Genomic DNA, 16,372 nt, shown 5'->3' with positions numbered 1-16,372 from the left:
CGAAGGGGGGGCGGTTAACCGGGGAGCTTAACGGGGGTTAATGGAGGCTAAAGGGGCTTTAACCGGGGTTAAGTGGAGGTTCACGGGGATTAGCGGGGGAGGTAACGGGGGACAACGGGGATTCACGCGGCGTTAATGGTGTCCGGCGGCCGTCGAGTCCCCGTTCCAGGGACTCCGCGGAGCAACCCCCGTGCCCCACCTCCCGCGACGCCCGGGGCGGAGCTCCCGTGCCCCTGCCCCTGTGACGTCACTTCCCGCGGGCGGTGCCGGGCCCGATGCCGCCGGTGCGGGCCGGGGGAGGAGGAGGAGGAGGAGAAGGCGGAGGGGAGTCCCGGTCCTGGTTCTGGTCCCCGTCCCGGTCCCGATCCCCATCCCAGTCCTAGCGGGCCATGGTGGTGCTGCGGGGCGGCGCGGGCCCCGAGGAGCCGTTCCCGTGAGTGCGGGCCCGGGGCCGGGCGGGCCGTGGGGCGGTCGGGCCGGGCAGGAGCCCTCCGGGCTGTCAGTACGGGCGGGGAGCGGCGGCGGCGCCTCCCGGGACAGCCCGTCCCCAGCGCCCCGGCCCCGGGGGCGGTATCAGAGCGGAGCCCGGGGCCGGGATAATGAGCTTTATAATTAGTGTTTATCCCGTCGAGGTCACGGTGCTCCCGGTCACCGGGGCTGGTGACCCCGACCGGGGTCCCTCGTGGTGCCGGGGGTGGGTTGGAGACCCCCGCTGCTGTACCGGGGACCCGGGACCCTGCGGGACGGAGCTTTCCCTGGCAGCCCCGGCTGTCCCGCGGCGACTTTGCCCTGCAGGTCCCTGCTGCGTTCTGCTGCCAAAGGGTAAATGACAGGAATAGGTCAGAAATCCCCCGGCAGAGAACAAGTTCCTCTTCCAGGCGCGTTCCCTGCCTGGAAATGGGACGTGGAGGAGCAGCATGAATCTGTCCGTGCTCCGGTGTCCCCGGAGCTGCTGGACCCATTGCCCTGGGGTTGCGGTTTGCTGTGGTCCCCCAGGAATCACCTGTCCTGGGGTCCCTTCTCAGCCCGGCCCAGCTGCCTGGGACGGGACCCTGACTCAGAGGGCAGCGATGCTTGTCTGACACCGGTCACTCGCTCTGTGGACGTTGGCCCGAGGTCACTGTCCCCTGTGAACCTCCAGGTTGGCACTGGGCGGAGGTGGCAGTGCCGGGGCAGACGTGGCAGTGCCGGCTGCTGGGGCAGCCATAAACAGCTCTGAAGGCTTCAGGGAGAGAGTCGAGTGTGGCTCAGCCTGTTCCCCTCCCAGCCACGGGGGTCAGGGGGCTCCTGGTTGCCCAGGGGTGCTCCCACCCTGCTGGCCCTCGTTTCTGACATCTCTTTCCGGGGCCGTGCCGGTGAGCCGAGACGGCTCCAGGGAGTGCCAGGCTCGCAGCTGTGTACTCAAACCCCTGAGCTGGGGCAGTGTAAGGTGACTCCCTCTGTTTATTCAGGTTTTTGTAACCATCTTTGTATCACAACTTGATCCGCCAGCCCTGGCCGCTCGCTCTGGCAGGTTGGGTTACTGCTCCCCACCTGTCCTCTGGGCATTGCCTTGATACCTGAGTCTCTTTTATTCTTTCCAAGCCCACCTTTGCCATGGTTTTCTCTCCAGCTTGGAAGGGGTTGGTTGTTTTTTTTACCCCCACCAGCAGCCAAGACTGTATCACTGTCCCCATGCAGGGAAACGGGGAAAAAAAAATCAAGGTTTTGGCGAGGGCAAGCAGCTGGCTGTTGGCCCGGGCTGCAATCGGACAGCACAACCTGCTCTGCCCTGTGCCCAGATCAGCTCTGCTGGGGCCTGATTGCGGGACTGGAGCTCCCACGAGCCCCAGAATGCAGGGAAGAAGGGGACACGTTAGGGACATGGCCCTGTGGATGGGGCAAAGCTGTGGTGCTGCCATGGCAGTGGAAACAGCGGTCACTCTGGGCAGTGCAGCTCCTCGTCCTGGATGGACAGTCCTGGGGGTTGTTTTGGGGGTGTTGGTTTTCTCCCCCGCCTTTTGCTGCGCTAAAGAAAACCCACACAACCCTGAGGGGAAACTCCTTTGCAAGTGAAGGCAGTGAAACTTCCTGTCCTTGGTGTTTAGTAAACTTTGAAACCCAAGCTGTTTCGTCGATCACCCAGCGACCTGCTTGCTCCTTGTGTGCCTTCATTTTCCCGAAAAGTGCCTCAGTTTTATGGTCATTCCTAAACTGTGCCTGTGACTAAGCAACGCCCTGACCGTGGAATTGTTGTGAACAGAGACCAAGTGCCTTTGGGTGCCCTCAGGAGCTGGCAGTGCCGTGGCTGGGGCGGTGTTCCCGCTGCCCTCAATAGGCAGTGGCAGGGCCGCTACCGATCCGATCAGGACGATGGTGAGCGTGAAGTGCAGCAGGGGCCCAGCAGAAACGGATCCATTGGTTTGCTTTGCGTGTGGCGTGGTTAATTACTCAGATTAATTACCCAGGTTAATTACCTGGCCTGTCCAGTGCTGACACACAGCTGCTTTGAGCAGAGCCAGCCCTTGGAGCTGGCGGTGACCCGAGGGGGACAGGCCCCGTGGGAGGATGCGGTGCCGGTTGCAGTAACAGCGGGGCTGATGCTCTGATGCCCGATCTCCCCCCGTCCTCATGCTGCTGCAGCTGCCCCAGGCCCGGGGGTCTTGGGTGGGCTCATCCCTCCTGCCATGTCCCCCCAGGAGGATCGAGGACTGCCTGCCCCCGCTGGAGGACTCCCCGTCCAAGCGGTTCTCCCCGTCCAAGAGGAAGCAGTATTACATCAACAAGGCCATCCGCAACTCTGACCTCATCCCGAGGGCCAAGGGCCGCAAGAGCCTCCAGAGGCTGGAGAACAGTAAGGACCAGAGCAGGGACAACCTCCCCTGAACTGTGTGGCAAGGGGGGGTGTGCTGGGGGCATGGGGCCTCTCTGGAGGTGTTGCCTCCCCTCTCAGGCTTTGCTTTTCCCCCCAGCTCGCTACCTGATGACACTCCTGGAGCAGGATGACTGTGGGAGCGATGAGGGAGAGCTCACCCACTCAGCCACCCCCAGCATCTTCACCGAGGCCTGTAACAACGAGACCTACATGGAGGTGGGTACAGCCTCTCACTGGGGGGGCCCTGGCACGGCATGGGGTGTTTGTACCTCACTCCTCCATCCCTCTGCCTCCCTGGCCTGAGCTGCTGTGCCCCAGCTTCTGCCTGGTCTGGTGTCAGGCTGGGATCTGTGGGATCTGCTGCTGCCATGTGTGCCGGGGGGTAATGGAGTCCTGGGGTCCCCAGTCCATGAGGTGAGGGAATCTCTAGGCAGATTCTCTCATGGAGAGTTGTGCCTGCAGAGCAGTGGGTGCCTGGTGAGCTGCAGCACTTCCTCTAGCACAAGCCCCTTGCCAAACCCCCATTGCCTCATGCTGGCCCTGTAACTGAGTGTTTTGAAATGTGGCCTCTCCCTGGTGTGGTGCTCGGGGCCATCCCTGGGGGCAGGTGGGTGAGGAGAGGGCTCATGGGGTGTGGAGAGGAGCTCTGGGTGGCCATGCACTGCCAGGTGCTCCCCACAGACCTCTGTAGTGGGGTCTGGTGGCTTTTGTTGTCAGATCTGGAACGACTTCATGAACCGGTCAGGAGAAGAGCAGGAGCGGGTCCTGCTCTACCTGGAGGAGGAGGCAAGGAAGAAGCACAGGAGGAAGCTGCCTGTCAAGAATGAAGACAAGTGGAAAGGTGCTGGGAGGGGACGCTGGGTGGGGACAGCCTCTCCCTTTGCTTCCTTGTGTACATTCTGCGAAGGGTGACCCCGCTGCACCCACTCCCTGCTTGTGGCAGGGCCAGGGGATGCCTGAGCCCACCCTCTGCGTGTGGCAGTGGGGGGATTATGCCTGCAGACCTCCACCATGGACCAGGGAAGGTTTGTGAGAGCCAGAACTGGCTGGGGCGATGGGCACAGCAGCCATCCCCCAATGTCCCACCCGCAAATCTCCGCACCCCCAAACCTCCTGTGCTGGGGAGGGCGTTGCTGTCCTGGCGGTGACTGCGAAGGGGGGGTGGCCAGGGGGGCCTCATGGGGCAGCTGGGGGGACACTGGGTCCTCCTGAAAGGTGGCACTGCGAGCTGTGGAGCTGTGTCTAAATCCCTTCTCCCTTCTCCAGAGCTCCCAGCCTACACACCCCAGGAGTGCTTCCAGCGCATCAGCCGCCGCCTCCGCGCCACCCTGAAGCGGGGCCGGATCCCCATGGTGAGTGGGGGGCCTGGGACAGCAGAGCTGGGGCTGGCAGGGGTCCCTCCACAACCGTGTCTCCAGAGCTGTGCCCTGACCTTGTGCAGGGCAGTGCCAGATTTCAGAGGAGCTCCTGGGAACGTGCTCCGGTGCTCGTGGGACCCCGCAGTGGTGGCTGGTTTGCAGGCAGACATCCTGCTGCCAGCAGATGGGTTTTCATGGCTCAGTTCAGATTTTTCTGGCAGTTACAGGGCTTTTTTAGTGGCTGTTTCCCAGTCTCTGTGCAATGAGCAGCAGGTGACAGGTGAATCTGAGCATGTTTATGCATGGGGACAGCAGTGGAGCCTTTGGGGTCTTCACAGTGGCCCACACAAGGTTATTTGGGGAAACTCCAATGCATTTTGAAAGGGGGTAAAAGTGCACAAACTGCTGAGCAGGAAGGAGAGAGGTGAGTGCAGCCCTGCAGTGCCTGCCCAGACACTTGCTCTCCCAGCCCTGGGGGTGCTGGCTCCCTGCTCCCTCTGCTCTGTGAGGCTCTGTTTGTTTTCCTGGTGCTAATTAGAGCCTCTAAATGCAGCCTGGGCTCCTCCTGCCCACTGGCTTGTTTGTCCTCAAACGAGACGCGTGTGCTGCTCGTCTCTGGGGTCACAGTGCTCTGGAGACCAGCAGAGAACTGAGCTTTGACTGTCAGGAGGCACAAGGCTCCCCCGGCTGCTGTGAACACAAGGGACAGTGCCAGCCCTTGGCACACACAGTGTGGAGTTGGCAGGAGCTGGATCCTTCCCCACCTCGGGGGCTGGAGATGGGAGATGTCTCCTCTCCCTGCTGTTTCCCATCCGGATGACTTGCCCAGGGGCTGCTGGCAGTAACTGCTGGGGAATCACTTGTGCCAGGGCTGTGCCCACCACTGCCCCTTCCTCGCTGAGCCTCTGCCTCTCCTCACAGGGGACGCTGGAGGGGCTGGAGGAGGAGCTGCTGGCCTTCTTCTCTGTCACCCCCCACTCCGTTTACACGGCACTGATGGACAACAGGTATGTCCCCATCTCAGGGTCCTGGGCTCTGGGGTTCCCTGTGCCCCAGGCTGCAGAGGGGCTTTGGGAGAAGAAGAGGCCTCTCGGCCTCCCCTCAGCCATGCTTGGACACCAACCTGGCCTGGTCCCCGTGGAGCCCCCGGGGGAGGGATGCACCTGGGGATCCCTGTGCAGGGGCTCGTGGCACTTTGTGCTCCCCATCTGCTCCGTGGGTCCCCGGGAGGACGGAGGGCAGAGCAGCCTGTGGGACACACTGCTCAGAGACACGTTGGCTCTAACCCTGTCCCCTGTCCCTCAGCTTCGAGCGGCTCCTGCTCCACGCGCTCTGCCAGTACATGGATCTCGTCTCTGCCAGTAAGAGCCATGTGTCTGCTTGTTTTCAGTTTTGATTTTGATTTTGTTTTTGTTTTTCCCCTTCCCTCCATCACTATCTCTCCTCTCCAGCTCAGCCTTTTCCTCCCTTCCTCCTCCCGGCCCCACCTCGCCCTGGGGCTCACAGATAACCCTGCGGTCCCCACCCCCGCCTGCTTCCTCCCCACCGCTGCCAGGAGCTCCCTCAGCAGTCCCGGCCGTGGTTACCAGCGCTGGCTGCAGCCCCACGCCCGGGGATCGGCCGGACCCAGCTCTGATGGGGGATTTGGGTGGTCCAGAGCAAGAATCTGCTTGCGGGGTTCCCTCTCCCGCAGCTGCTTCCTCCTCCCACGGAGCAGCCGTGCTCTCGTAGTTCCCTGGGCATCCTCAGAAGGTTTTGTTGCCAAGGCAGGCGAGGCTCCATCCCTCCGGAGGAGGCTCCGCTGCCGAGCGTTTCATTAGGAGCCGCGTGTGGCAAACAGTCTGGGAGCACTAATGATGGGGAGCGAGCCCGTGGTGCCGGCAGGGACTCGGCTGGGGGCGGAGGGGACAGAGCACGGGGGAGCCTGCACTCACCGCGAGCCCCAGGGAGGACGGGAGGGCGGTGGCTGGGCTGGGAGCGCCGTGTTGGTGACCCCCGAGGCAGGGAACAGGGGTGTGCTGACCGCTCCGTCCCACCCACAGGTTCGGACATCGAAGGGAAACGTCAGATGAAAGTGAGCAACAAACACCGCGTGTTCCTGCCCCCCGAGCTGCTGCTCTCAGACTACCTGGGGCAGATGAGCTGATGCCCCGACAGCTGCCCTGCCCCTCCTGTGTCCGCTGCAGCCTCTCCCGGCCCTGCAGCCCTCAGACCCTCGGCCTTTCCCCTGCTCCAGCAGCCGGTGCCCAGCGGGGCAGAGCCAGGGGCTTGTGGCTGTGGCCCCTCGGGATGCTGGGACCGGTTGTGCCCTGCCCGACATTGCTGCGGTTGTGGAGCAGGTGCCTCTCGCCCGCCCCGCTCCCTGTGCAGCCCTCCTGGAACTGTTTGTGTGTCTATTTATAACCCAGGTGTTTTTAAAAATAATCAGGCGGGGCCAGCCCCACTCTGGCACTGACGCTCGTGGGGTGATTTCGGTCCAGATTTTTCTGCGGTGAAACAGCTCCTGGCGGCTGCTGAGCAATCGCTGAGCTGGCGGAAGAGCCTGGGGGCTGCCGCGTTCTGGCACCCGCAGCCCCGCACCCACGGGGTGTCCAGGGGGGCTCGGCCCCCTTGGGCAGGGCGGGGTGTGGGGAGCTCTGGGTGCTCTTGCTGCACACCCTGTGCCCTGCCCGCATGACGGGGCTGTTTTTATTGTAATATAGCTTGTGTTTTTTATCACGTGTGTGTATATTTACATGTGTGTGTGTGTGCGTGGTGGAGGGGTGCAGCCCCCCTCAGGGCTCTCCCTGCTGGTCCACAGCTGCCATGGGGGCAGATGGGGCACTTCGAGGGTCCCTCTGTGTCCCCCCCATGTCCCTGGCACGTGCCAAGGGTTGTTCGTAGGGTGTGCCCTGGGGGGTCTTCACTGGTTGCTCTGTCCCGTGACGACACTGACTGCCATTAACCGTGGGGACCCCCAGACCCAGGGGAGCCCCTCGCGCCTCCTTTGCTGGTGTGACTCGGGTACGGGCGTGTTCAGGAACAATAAAGACGGTGCTCCCGTGCTCCGGCTCTGTCTCTCTGTGGGGACGGGCATGGTGGGAAGGGGGAGGGAGTTTGGGGATGTCGCGGAGGAGCCGGTTTGGTGCGGCCGCAAAAAGGAGGGTGCGAGGAGGTGCGAAAAATATGGAACGCTTCACGAATTTGCGTGTCATCCTTGCGCAGGGGCCATGCTAATCTTCTCTGTATCGTTCCAATTTTAGTATATGTGCTGCCGAAGCGAGCACGAAGTTGTTAGCACCCTCAGTGTTATTTAAAGGTCCGGAAAGACAATATAATCACCGTAGGGTGACTGCAGCGTGGCTCCATGCTGACTGCATATCGAGCCTCCCCAAGTTTTCCCCAGTCTTTCATACCCTCATTTCTCTTGTATTTCCCCCAAATGTCCGAAAAACACAAGTTATATTTGCTATCTGTGCCCGGTGGGTTCTGGGTAGTTTGCTATGCAAATTAGAGTAACAGCCGGGCTGTCTGAGGGCCCCCGCCCGGGGTGTCCGTGGCCGTGCCTGAGCGCGCGGCGCAGGCGCGGGACGGGCAGCCCACGGGGGCGCGGCGGGGTCCTGGGGAGCGGCGGGCGCCGGTGAGTGCGGCCGGACCGGAACCGCCGGGGACCCTCCTGTGGCAGCCCCGGGACCCTCCTCTGACCTTCCCGCGAGCCCCGGGAACTCCCGGCACCTCCCCGTGTCTACCCCGAGTTTCCCCCCGCGGAACCATCCCACCCGCACTCCCCGCCCGCCGTAGGGTCGGTACCCGCGGATCGCTCCCTCCGCCTCCCCCCGGGGCCGCCGGGGCCTCTCCCGGTGTGGGGCTGTCCCCGCCTGTGTCGCGGGGGCCGTGCGCTCCCCATGGCCTCTGGGGTTGGGGTCCCCGCGGGCCGTGCGTTCCGGTCCCGGTGTGACCGGCCTTGTGTCGCCCCCAGGCAGGACCGAGCCTGTCCCGTGTCCCCTCCGGGGCCGGGCCGGCGGGATGGACCTGGCGTACGTGTGCGAGTGGGAGAAGAAGCCCAAGAGCAACCACTGCCCCTCCATCCCCCTCGTGTGCGCCTGGTCCTGCCGCAACCTCATCGCCTTCACCACCGACCTCCGCAATGAGGAGGAGAAAGGTACCGCGTGCCCCTTGGGAAATCCCTCCTGGAAGCTCCAGGTGCATTTGGGAAAGTCCAGGATCCGCTGGGCCGGAGCTCTGCCCTGCCCCTGACAGGCTCCCAGCTGCTACTCCTCCTTTTCTTTCCATCCTCAACCTCTGGCAGTGTCTAACACATGCTTGTTCCCTGGGAGTGGGTTTGGTTCTCCTAAACCAGGAGCAGCTCCACGTCAGTGTCTGGCCCCTCACTGAGTTCCCAGCACAGTTGTTACCCTACCCCAAATCATTTCTATAGAATATTTTATGTTTTCCCTGCATCAGCTGAGGCTCTGAGGCTCAGAAACGGTGGCTGGTGACAAGGCACAGGGAGTCACTTCTGTGTTCATGCAGATCTCACCCACATGGTCCATATCATCGACACCGAGCACCCCTGGGACGTCTACTCCGTGAACTCGGGCCACACTGAAGTCATCACGTGTTTGGAGTGGGATCAGTCAGGTGTGCTGGGATCCCTCCTCGTTGTCCCTGTGTCCCCCCCGTGCTGTGCCTGTCCCAAAGCGATGGGGTGCGGTTCCTCAGAGGGTTTTGGCTGTTCCCCCTGTTCCCATGCAGTGTCATTGTCACAGGCTCCAGGCTGCTCTCGGCAGACGCTGATGGCCACATCAAGTGCTGGAGCATGACGGATCACCTGGCCAACAGCTGGGAGAACACAGTGGGCAGCATGGTGGAGGGGGACCCGGTGGTGGCCCTGTCCTGGCTGCACAACGGTGTCAAGCTGGCACTGCACGTGGAAAAGGTTTGTCCTGGCTCCACGGGGGATGTGGGCCGGAATGCTGGCTCAGGTCTTTGCAAAGGACTCAGGATCCTGCCTGTGTTCCATGCTCAGGGCTCTCTCCTGGCCTTGGGCAAGCCCATCAGAGGAGTTTTTCCTGTCAAAGAGAAGGCAGATTCCTGGTTCCTGCTGAATTCTGAGGGGGGTTGGATCCTTGTTTCTCTTGGTGTTTTGAATGTGTCTCCCTCAGTCTGGTACCTCAGTTCCAGGCTGGAGCATGGCAATAGAGCAGTTCTTTCCTTACCAGTGGTAATTCAGAGGAAATGCCTTCTGGGTGCTGAGGTTTGATCTGGGGATTTGGACACGGAGATGAGCTCCTTGTTTGGAAACGTGTTTGCTTCTGCAGACTCTGAGAGCCCAAAGCTGCCAAGCACAAGTTCCCTGCTTGTGTTTTTTTAACTCCTGGGATGTCCCACAGAAATCCTGCCCCTCTCCCATGAGAAGAGCTCCGCAGGCACAAATTTTGGGTGCAAACACCTACGTTCTGTTGACCTCTGTTACAGTCTGGAGCCTCGAACTTCGGCGAGAAGTTTTCCAGGGTGAAATTCTCTCCGTCGCTGACGCTGTTCGGTGGGAAGCCCATGGAGGGCTGGATCGCCGTGACCATCAGCGGGCTGGTCACCGTGTCCCTCCTCAAGCCCAACGGGCAGGTGCTGACGGCCACCGAGAGCCTGTGCCGCCTCCGCTGCCGCGTGGCCTTGGCCGACGTCGCCTTCACGGGCGGGGGCAACATCGTGGTGGCCACGTCCGATGGCAGCAGCACGTCCCCCGTGCAGTTCTACAAGGTCTGTGTGAGCGTGGTGAACGAGAAGTGCAAGATCGACACCGAGATCCTGCCGTCCCTCTTCATGCGCTGCACCACGGACCCCGCGCGCAAGGACAAGTACCCGGCCATCACCCACCTGAAATTCCTGGCTCGGGACATGTCAGAGCAGGTGGGAAGCTGCTCTTTGCTCCACCTGGCCGTCCTCAGGGGTGACCAGCATGTCCTTCAATACCCTTGGCATTCCTAGTTGCCCTTCTGGGAAGTGCTGCTGGTGCAGCTGGAGTTAGGGACCTGACCATCACCTCCCATTGATTCCAACCTCTGCTTTTTGCTGGTGGAGCATGACCTGACTGGGAGCAGGACCCTGGAAATGGAGGGTGGGAATGACCAGGGCTGTGCCCTCTGCGTTGTAATGCTCATGTGGGGGGCTCTGTTCCACAGGTGCTGCTTTGTGCTTCCAACCAAAACAACAGCATTGTGGAGTGCTGGTCCCTTAGGAAGGAGGGCCTGCCCGTCAACAACATCTTCCAGCAAATCTCTCCCGTGGGTGAGCGTCTGCACTGGGGACTCTTAAGAACAGGAGCTTGGTCTGAGGAAAAAAGCAGCACAGTTTCTCACATCCATTATCCCATATATGGGATTATTCAGAATCCCATGTTTATTTTCAGGTATTCTCAGTCCATTCTGTCTGTTTGCATCATAGGCAGCAACTTGCTGTTTCCAGGAAGGGCTTTGGTTGTTGCTTTCACTTCATAAAAGACATTTTGTGTGTTTTGCTGCGCAGCCGCCCTTCCTGCTGCCAGTGGAGCAAAGCCTCCCAAAGGATCGAGCAGCAGAGCCGGATTAATCCCCTGCCCAGGCTGCCTGGGCTCCACCTGATCTCAGATAGAACAGAATTAATTGGCACAGTTTGTTTGGTGAAATAGAAAGGATTATTGTATATAACGATCTTAATCACTCTCAGCAGAGCTTTCCATCAAGAGAGATTTAGCAAAACATGTTGTTTGTATAATTCAGTGAAAAAAATAGGGGAATGAGAGGGAAATGTCCCGGAAATAGATGGGAAACACACCAGTGAGGTGGAATGAAGAGTCAGTGCCTGAGCTGTGATCCTGCTTGGTTGGGGAGTGTGGGCAGAAATGAGGGGAGGATTTTCTGATCTCGCTGGGACAAAAGTCTCACTCATCTGCTCATTTTCCCAAGTGGGAGACAAGCAGCCCATGATCCTGAAGTGGCGAATCCTGTCTGCCACCAACGACCTGGACCGGGTGTCGGCCGTGGCGCTGCCAAAGCTGCCAATCTCCCTGACCAACACCGATCTGAAGGTGGCGAACGACACCAAGTTCTTCCCTGGATTGGGTAAGGAGTTCCTGTCGTCTTCCTCCTAAACATGTGGCTTTTGCCTGAAATTTCACCTTCTGAGCTGTAGCTGAAGTAAGAATGGGAGCAAAGCATATGGAATGCTGAAAGAAAACATTCAAACGGGGCATCTTCTCTGCCATCCCATTGTGTTTCCATGGGGAGAGGCCATGAAATGCTGATGGCGGGGCTGTGAGTCCCCAGCCTTATGGCTTCTCCACGGGCTTCAGTGGTGGCCACTGCTTCAGGCTGTGCCGGGAGGAGCTGCTTGCTTAGCCTTGCTTGTCTCCTGTCCCCAGGCCTGGCCTTGGCTTTCCATGATGGCAGTGTCCACATCGTGCACCGGCTGTCCCTGCAGATGATGGCCGTGTTCTACGGCTCCTCCTCGCAGCGCCCCGTGGACGAGCCGACCCTCAAGCGCCCGCGCACTGCGGGGCCCCTGGTGCACTTCAAGGCCATGCAGCTCTCCTGGACATCGCTGGCCCTGGCTGGTGTGGACAGTCACGGGAAGGTTGGTGCTCTTTTATGGTGGGGTTATTTCTCACCCAGGCTCTCTGAGGGATGATGGGTTCCTCGGAAAACAGTGGGAATTCCAGCTGCGAGATCCATATTGGGAAGGGATGTACTCTGTCACTGCAGGAATTGTCACTAGGCCAGGAGTGAGCTGCATTAGGCCCCTTGCTGTGTTGTAGTTTTGTGGGATGATTTTAAGGCCATTCCTGATGCCGGTTTTCCTTTGGTTCTTCCCTTCAGCTGAGCATGCTCCGCATCTCCCCCTCCATGGGCCACGTGCTGGACATGAACATGTCCCTGCGGCACTTGCTGTTCCTGTTGGAGTACTGCATGGTGACCGGCTACGACTGGTGGGACATCCTGCTCCATGTCCAGCCCAGCATGGTGCAGAACCTGGTGGAGAAGCTGCACGAGGAGTACATGCGCCAGAACGCGGCCCTGCAGCAGGTCAGTGGGTGGGAGCTCTTGGTTCACTCCCAGGGTGGGCACTGGGGGGCTCAGGGACTTGGAGGGGGAAGCAGCCAGTGCCAGTCCTCAGGACACGGGTGGCTCTGCCTGGCTGTGCTCTCTGAGTGCCCAGCTCGGGCAGTGATGGAGCTGGGAAGAGCCTCCATGTCACCAGCGTTCAGTTTCACTGACATCAGCGGGTCTCTACCTGTTGGAAACTCGGGGTGAGACGGTGAAGTCTATTTTTGGCAGATTCTGGGAGCAGCAGCACGTGCCCAGCGCAGCGCTCACGTGCGCAGCGTGCACCGTTCCTGTCGCTCCTGTGGCAGAAAGGGAGAGCAGAGAATAAAGCAGAGCAGCAGCTTTAATGAGCTTATGCTAATTCTGCCTTTCCTTGTGCCTTTTGCTGCGTTTCCCCGTCGCTCAGGTGCTCTCCACGCGCATCGTTGCCATGAAGGCGTCGCTGTGCAAGCTCTCCTCCAGCACCATCGCCCGTGTGTGTGACTACCACGCCAAGCTCTTCCTCATCGCCATCAGCTGCACCCTGAAGTCGCTGCTGCGCCCGCACTTCCTCAACACCCCTGACAAGAGCCCCGGGGACCGGCTCACCGAGATCTGCTCCAAGATCACGGATGTAGGTACTGACTGCTCACAGCATCCCTCGCTGCCTTCCCAAGGTTTGGGATTGGATCGTTCCCTACGGTGTCACGGTCTCATAGTAACTCCTGGGTTTGAGGAGGAGGAGAAGGGTGACCTCCGCAGTGAGGGTGTGAGGTTTGGATCCATCTTCCTGAGGCAGGCAGTGTCTTGCTTCTCTTCCAGACATTGACAAGGTGATGATTAACCTAAAGACGGAAGAGTTTGTCCTGGAGATGACGACACTGCAGTCCCTGCAGCAGCTCATCCAGTGGGTGGGGGATTTTGTGCTCTACTTGCTGGCCAGCCTTCCCAACCAGGTGAGACCTGGAGTGCCGGGAACATGCCGAGAGGACACAAACACCCATGGGCAGTGCTGGGGAGCTTTAGCCAGGGCACACAGGGCCACATGTCCCTGTCAGCATGAGCACTGGGGATGGGTAAAGAACAGCAGAATTAGTGAATGGCCCTTCCCATGCCTGTGTGGGGCTGGTGACACTTGGGGACACTCCTGTTGGAGCTCTGCAGAGGCGTCACCTTCAGGTCACCCTCTGCCATCCCCAGCAGCAGGTTCCGTAGGGTGTGTGCTGCTGGAAGCAGGAGCTGTCTGGATGCAGTGGGGTGTCTGGGGCCGGTGTGAGCCCCACCCGAGCCAGTGTGAGCCCCATCCATGCCAGTGTCCCCCTGCAGGGCTCCCCGGTGCGCCCCGGGCACAGCTTCCTGCGCGACGGCGCGTCCCTCGGCATGTTCCGGGAGCTCATGGTGGTGATCCGCATCTGGGGGCTGCTGAAGCCCAGCTGCCTCCCTGTCTACACGGCAACCTCCGACACCCAGGACAGCATGTCCCTGCTCTTCCGGCTCCTGACCAAGCTCTGGCTGTGCTGTGAGTGTGGTCGGTTCCCTGAACTGTAATTCCTGCAATAGTGGGGTGGGACGTGACTCCAAGGGGGTCTGGCACATTCAGAAAGGGCAAGTGCAGCTGCCAAGGTTATTGTTTTCCAGGCTGAGTTGGCAGTGGAGGAGGAGGCTGCACGCAGCTCTCTGGAGCTCTGAAGGAGAAATGTAAAGGTCACACGGGTTCTTTCCTTCGTTTCCCACGCAGGTCGTGAGGAAAATCACATCACGGAGCCTGACGATGCCCTGATCGATGAGTGCTGCCTCCTGCCCAGCCAGCTGCTCATTCCCAACATTGACTGGCTGCCCATCAACGACGGCATCATCAGCAAGCTGCAGAACAAGCAGCTGGTCCGGCTGCAGTTTGGGAAGGCTCCCGGGCTCGTTGGCCACACTGTCTCTTCCCAGTTCGATGCCTTTGTCAGGTACAAGCCTCTGGAACAAGTCAGTGCTGTGGTGAGAAGGGGGCTTGGCAGCTCTGAGGTTTGGCTTATCTCTGTGCTGCTGGGACCCAAGAGCAGTTTGTCCTCTCTGCTGGAATCTGTTTCTTGGCTTGTGATGGGTTGGGAATTTTAAGTACTGAAAAGTGATAGCAAATGGGGGGAAAAAGCCCGTTAATTAATGTGATTAATTGTGTCATTGTGACCACGAATCTCATGGCACTGGGTGGGCAAGTGGGCCAGAGCGTCTGCCATGTTGGCCAGTGGGATGCAGCTCCCTGTCCTGGGAGCAGCTTGTGGAAAGTGACACTCTAGGAAGGTCCTGTTCTCCCTCCCCAGGGCCCCTGGACAGCCCAAAATTGACCACCTGAGGCGGCTGCACCTGGGTGCGTACCCAACAGAGGAATGCAAGTCCTGTACCAGGTAAGTGACACTTGGCAGTGGAGCTTGGGCAGGACTTGGACTCTCCTGTGTCCTTGAGGAGCTCTCCAAGGCTGGTTGTGGCTGTGGTTAAGGTGTCCTCAATCTGGGACACCCAGATCTTTGTCAGAGTGTGGCGTTGTTGCAGCCTGGCCCTGGGTTAAAAATCAAACAGGTCAGATCAGGCTCTTAAATTAATCTGACCTGGAGGAGACCCTACAGCAACTCCTGTATGTGATGCCCGGTTCTGTGGGTCTGGTCATTAAAGCACCTGTGTGGTCATAGCAGAGCTGGAGGGAGGAACCACCCCACTGTCCTTGCTCCCATTTTGGGGTCATCATTCCACCAGCCTCGCATTTCATGCTGTCCTACTCATCCACCCTCACGGGAGAGCCTGGATTTCAGGATAATGGCTCAGGGAACAAACATCCATCTAAGTCATGTGATTGAATTAGCTTTAATTACTGGTTTTAATAGAAAGCCTCTGTAGCAGATCATTTTTGTGAGATGACTGTCAGTTGTTTCATGGATAAACAGCAGCTGGGGCTGTTCCTTGCCAGGCTCCAGCTCCAGCAGAGCCCTCAGCGGGATCGTTGCTCGCTGGTTTCAGCTGGTTTTGGTGCTCACAAGTGGCACCTGCAGATGACAGGAGCTGGTTTCCCCCACGGATACCCAGATCCCTGTGTGATCCATGCAGCACCCCAGCAGTGCTGGCTCTCCGCTGCCCCCCGGGCTGGCTGCACCCTTCATGTCCCCCCAGGTGTGGCTGTGTCACCATGCTGAAGTCGCCCAACAAAGTGACAGCAGTGAAGCAGTGGGAGCAGCGCTGGATCAAGAACTGCCTGTGTGGGGGGCTGTGGAGGAAGATGCCCCTCAGCTACTCCTGAGCCCTTCCCAGGGTGCAGTGGGGGCCACGAGCTGCACGGGGCTCCCTTCACAGAGGTTTTGGGACAAGGGAGTGGCAGCTCCTCTCCCTCATGCTGGAAAAGCTGCTGCTGCTCGTTCTTGGTTCAGCTGTGCTGAAAAAGAGAGCTGAGGGAGCTCTGCCTCTTTTAGCAGGGAAGAGCTGGAAAGGAATGCCTGAGGTTTCCCCATCGTTTGGGGCCCAGGAGGGGAGAGCCTGGCTGTGTTTCGGGGCTGTGCCAGCAGAGCAGCCACGTCCTGGCAGCTGCCCTGGCTTGGGCAGAGTGGTGATGGGGTGGCTGGTGAGGAACAAAGTCCCAGCTGAGGGGAGCACACCTGGTACCTCCCATCCATCCTGTGCCTCCGGCTGCTTGGGAAGTGCCCGATGGGCTGGGCACTCCTGATCCCTCAGCAAACTTGCCCCTCTGACAGGAGTTGGCTCCTGAGTGCCCATCAGTGTTGGATGGGAGCAGGAATGTGAGTGCTGCTGCCTGGAGTGAACTCTCCCTTTGCCTCTTGCTGTTGTAAATAAAAGTCCTCTGAATTTTGTACAGAACCGTGTGGTTTATGTCTGTGGTGTGACGTGGCCACCCAGCGTGGGGCCGGGGCAGCAGAGCCAGGGGAGGGCTGCCAGAGCATCTGTCAGGAAAGGAACCACCATTGTTGGAAAAAGGGGAAGGGGAAATGGATGTTTTCAAGGTTTGCCTTATGGACACTCGAGGAAAAAACATCAAATCCTTGGGGTTGTGTAAGCCTCCAGCTTCAGGCAGAGCTGGACACTTGAGCATGCCAGAGGAGGAGCGTTCCTGGTGCAGCCAAAAATCCTTT

General features: G+C 59.7%; 2 protein-coding genes across 4 annotated transcripts; both read left to right on the top strand.

The window, feature by feature from the left end:
* The first annotated feature begins 270 nt into the window (after positions 1 to 270).
* Positions 271 to 6,927, top strand: R3HDM4 (R3H domain containing 4). Its single transcript, XM_082297664.1, has 8 exons — positions 271 to 433; positions 2,679 to 2,833; positions 2,952 to 3,070; positions 3,572 to 3,695; positions 4,121 to 4,206; positions 5,134 to 5,219; positions 5,518 to 5,573; positions 6,255 to 6,927. Exons 1-8 carry the CDS (start codon positions 390 to 392, stop codon positions 6,356 to 6,358), a joined length of 774 nt encoding a protein of 257 aa, XP_082153790.1. The 5' UTR covers positions 271 to 389; the 3' UTR covers positions 6,359 to 6,927.
* Positions 6,928 to 7,807: 880 nt separating this feature from the next.
* Positions 7,808 to 16,087, top strand: MED16 (mediator complex subunit 16). Of its 3 annotated transcripts, none has more exons than XM_082297983.1 (15): positions 7,808 to 7,831; positions 8,171 to 8,353; positions 8,725 to 8,832; positions 8,961 to 9,130; positions 9,670 to 10,101; positions 10,374 to 10,479; positions 11,136 to 11,291; positions 11,591 to 11,802; positions 12,045 to 12,251; positions 12,679 to 12,889; positions 13,074 to 13,207; positions 13,578 to 13,770; positions 13,990 to 14,206; positions 14,561 to 14,644; positions 15,402 to 16,087. In XM_082297983.1, exons 2-15 carry the CDS (start codon positions 8,218 to 8,220, stop codon positions 15,526 to 15,528), a joined length of 2,493 nt encoding a protein of 830 aa, XP_082154109.1. In that variant the 5' UTR covers positions 7,808 to 7,831; positions 8,171 to 8,217; the 3' UTR covers positions 15,529 to 16,087. The 3 variants fall into 3 exon arrangements, with proteins under 3 accessions (XP_082154109.1, XP_082154107.1, XP_082154108.1); XM_082297981.1 differs by having other exon boundaries at positions 7,818 to 7,993; XM_082297982.1 differs by having other exon boundaries at positions 7,818 to 8,051.
* Positions 16,088 to 16,372: the final 285 nt, after the last annotated feature.

This window comes from Coloeus monedula (genome assembly GCF_965178545.1).
Source record: "Coloeus monedula genome assembly, chromosome: 27".
Taxonomy (NCBI): domain Eukaryota; kingdom Metazoa; phylum Chordata; class Aves; order Passeriformes; family Corvidae; genus Coloeus; species Coloeus monedula.
This window is presented reverse-complemented; position numbering and strand designations above follow the sequence as displayed.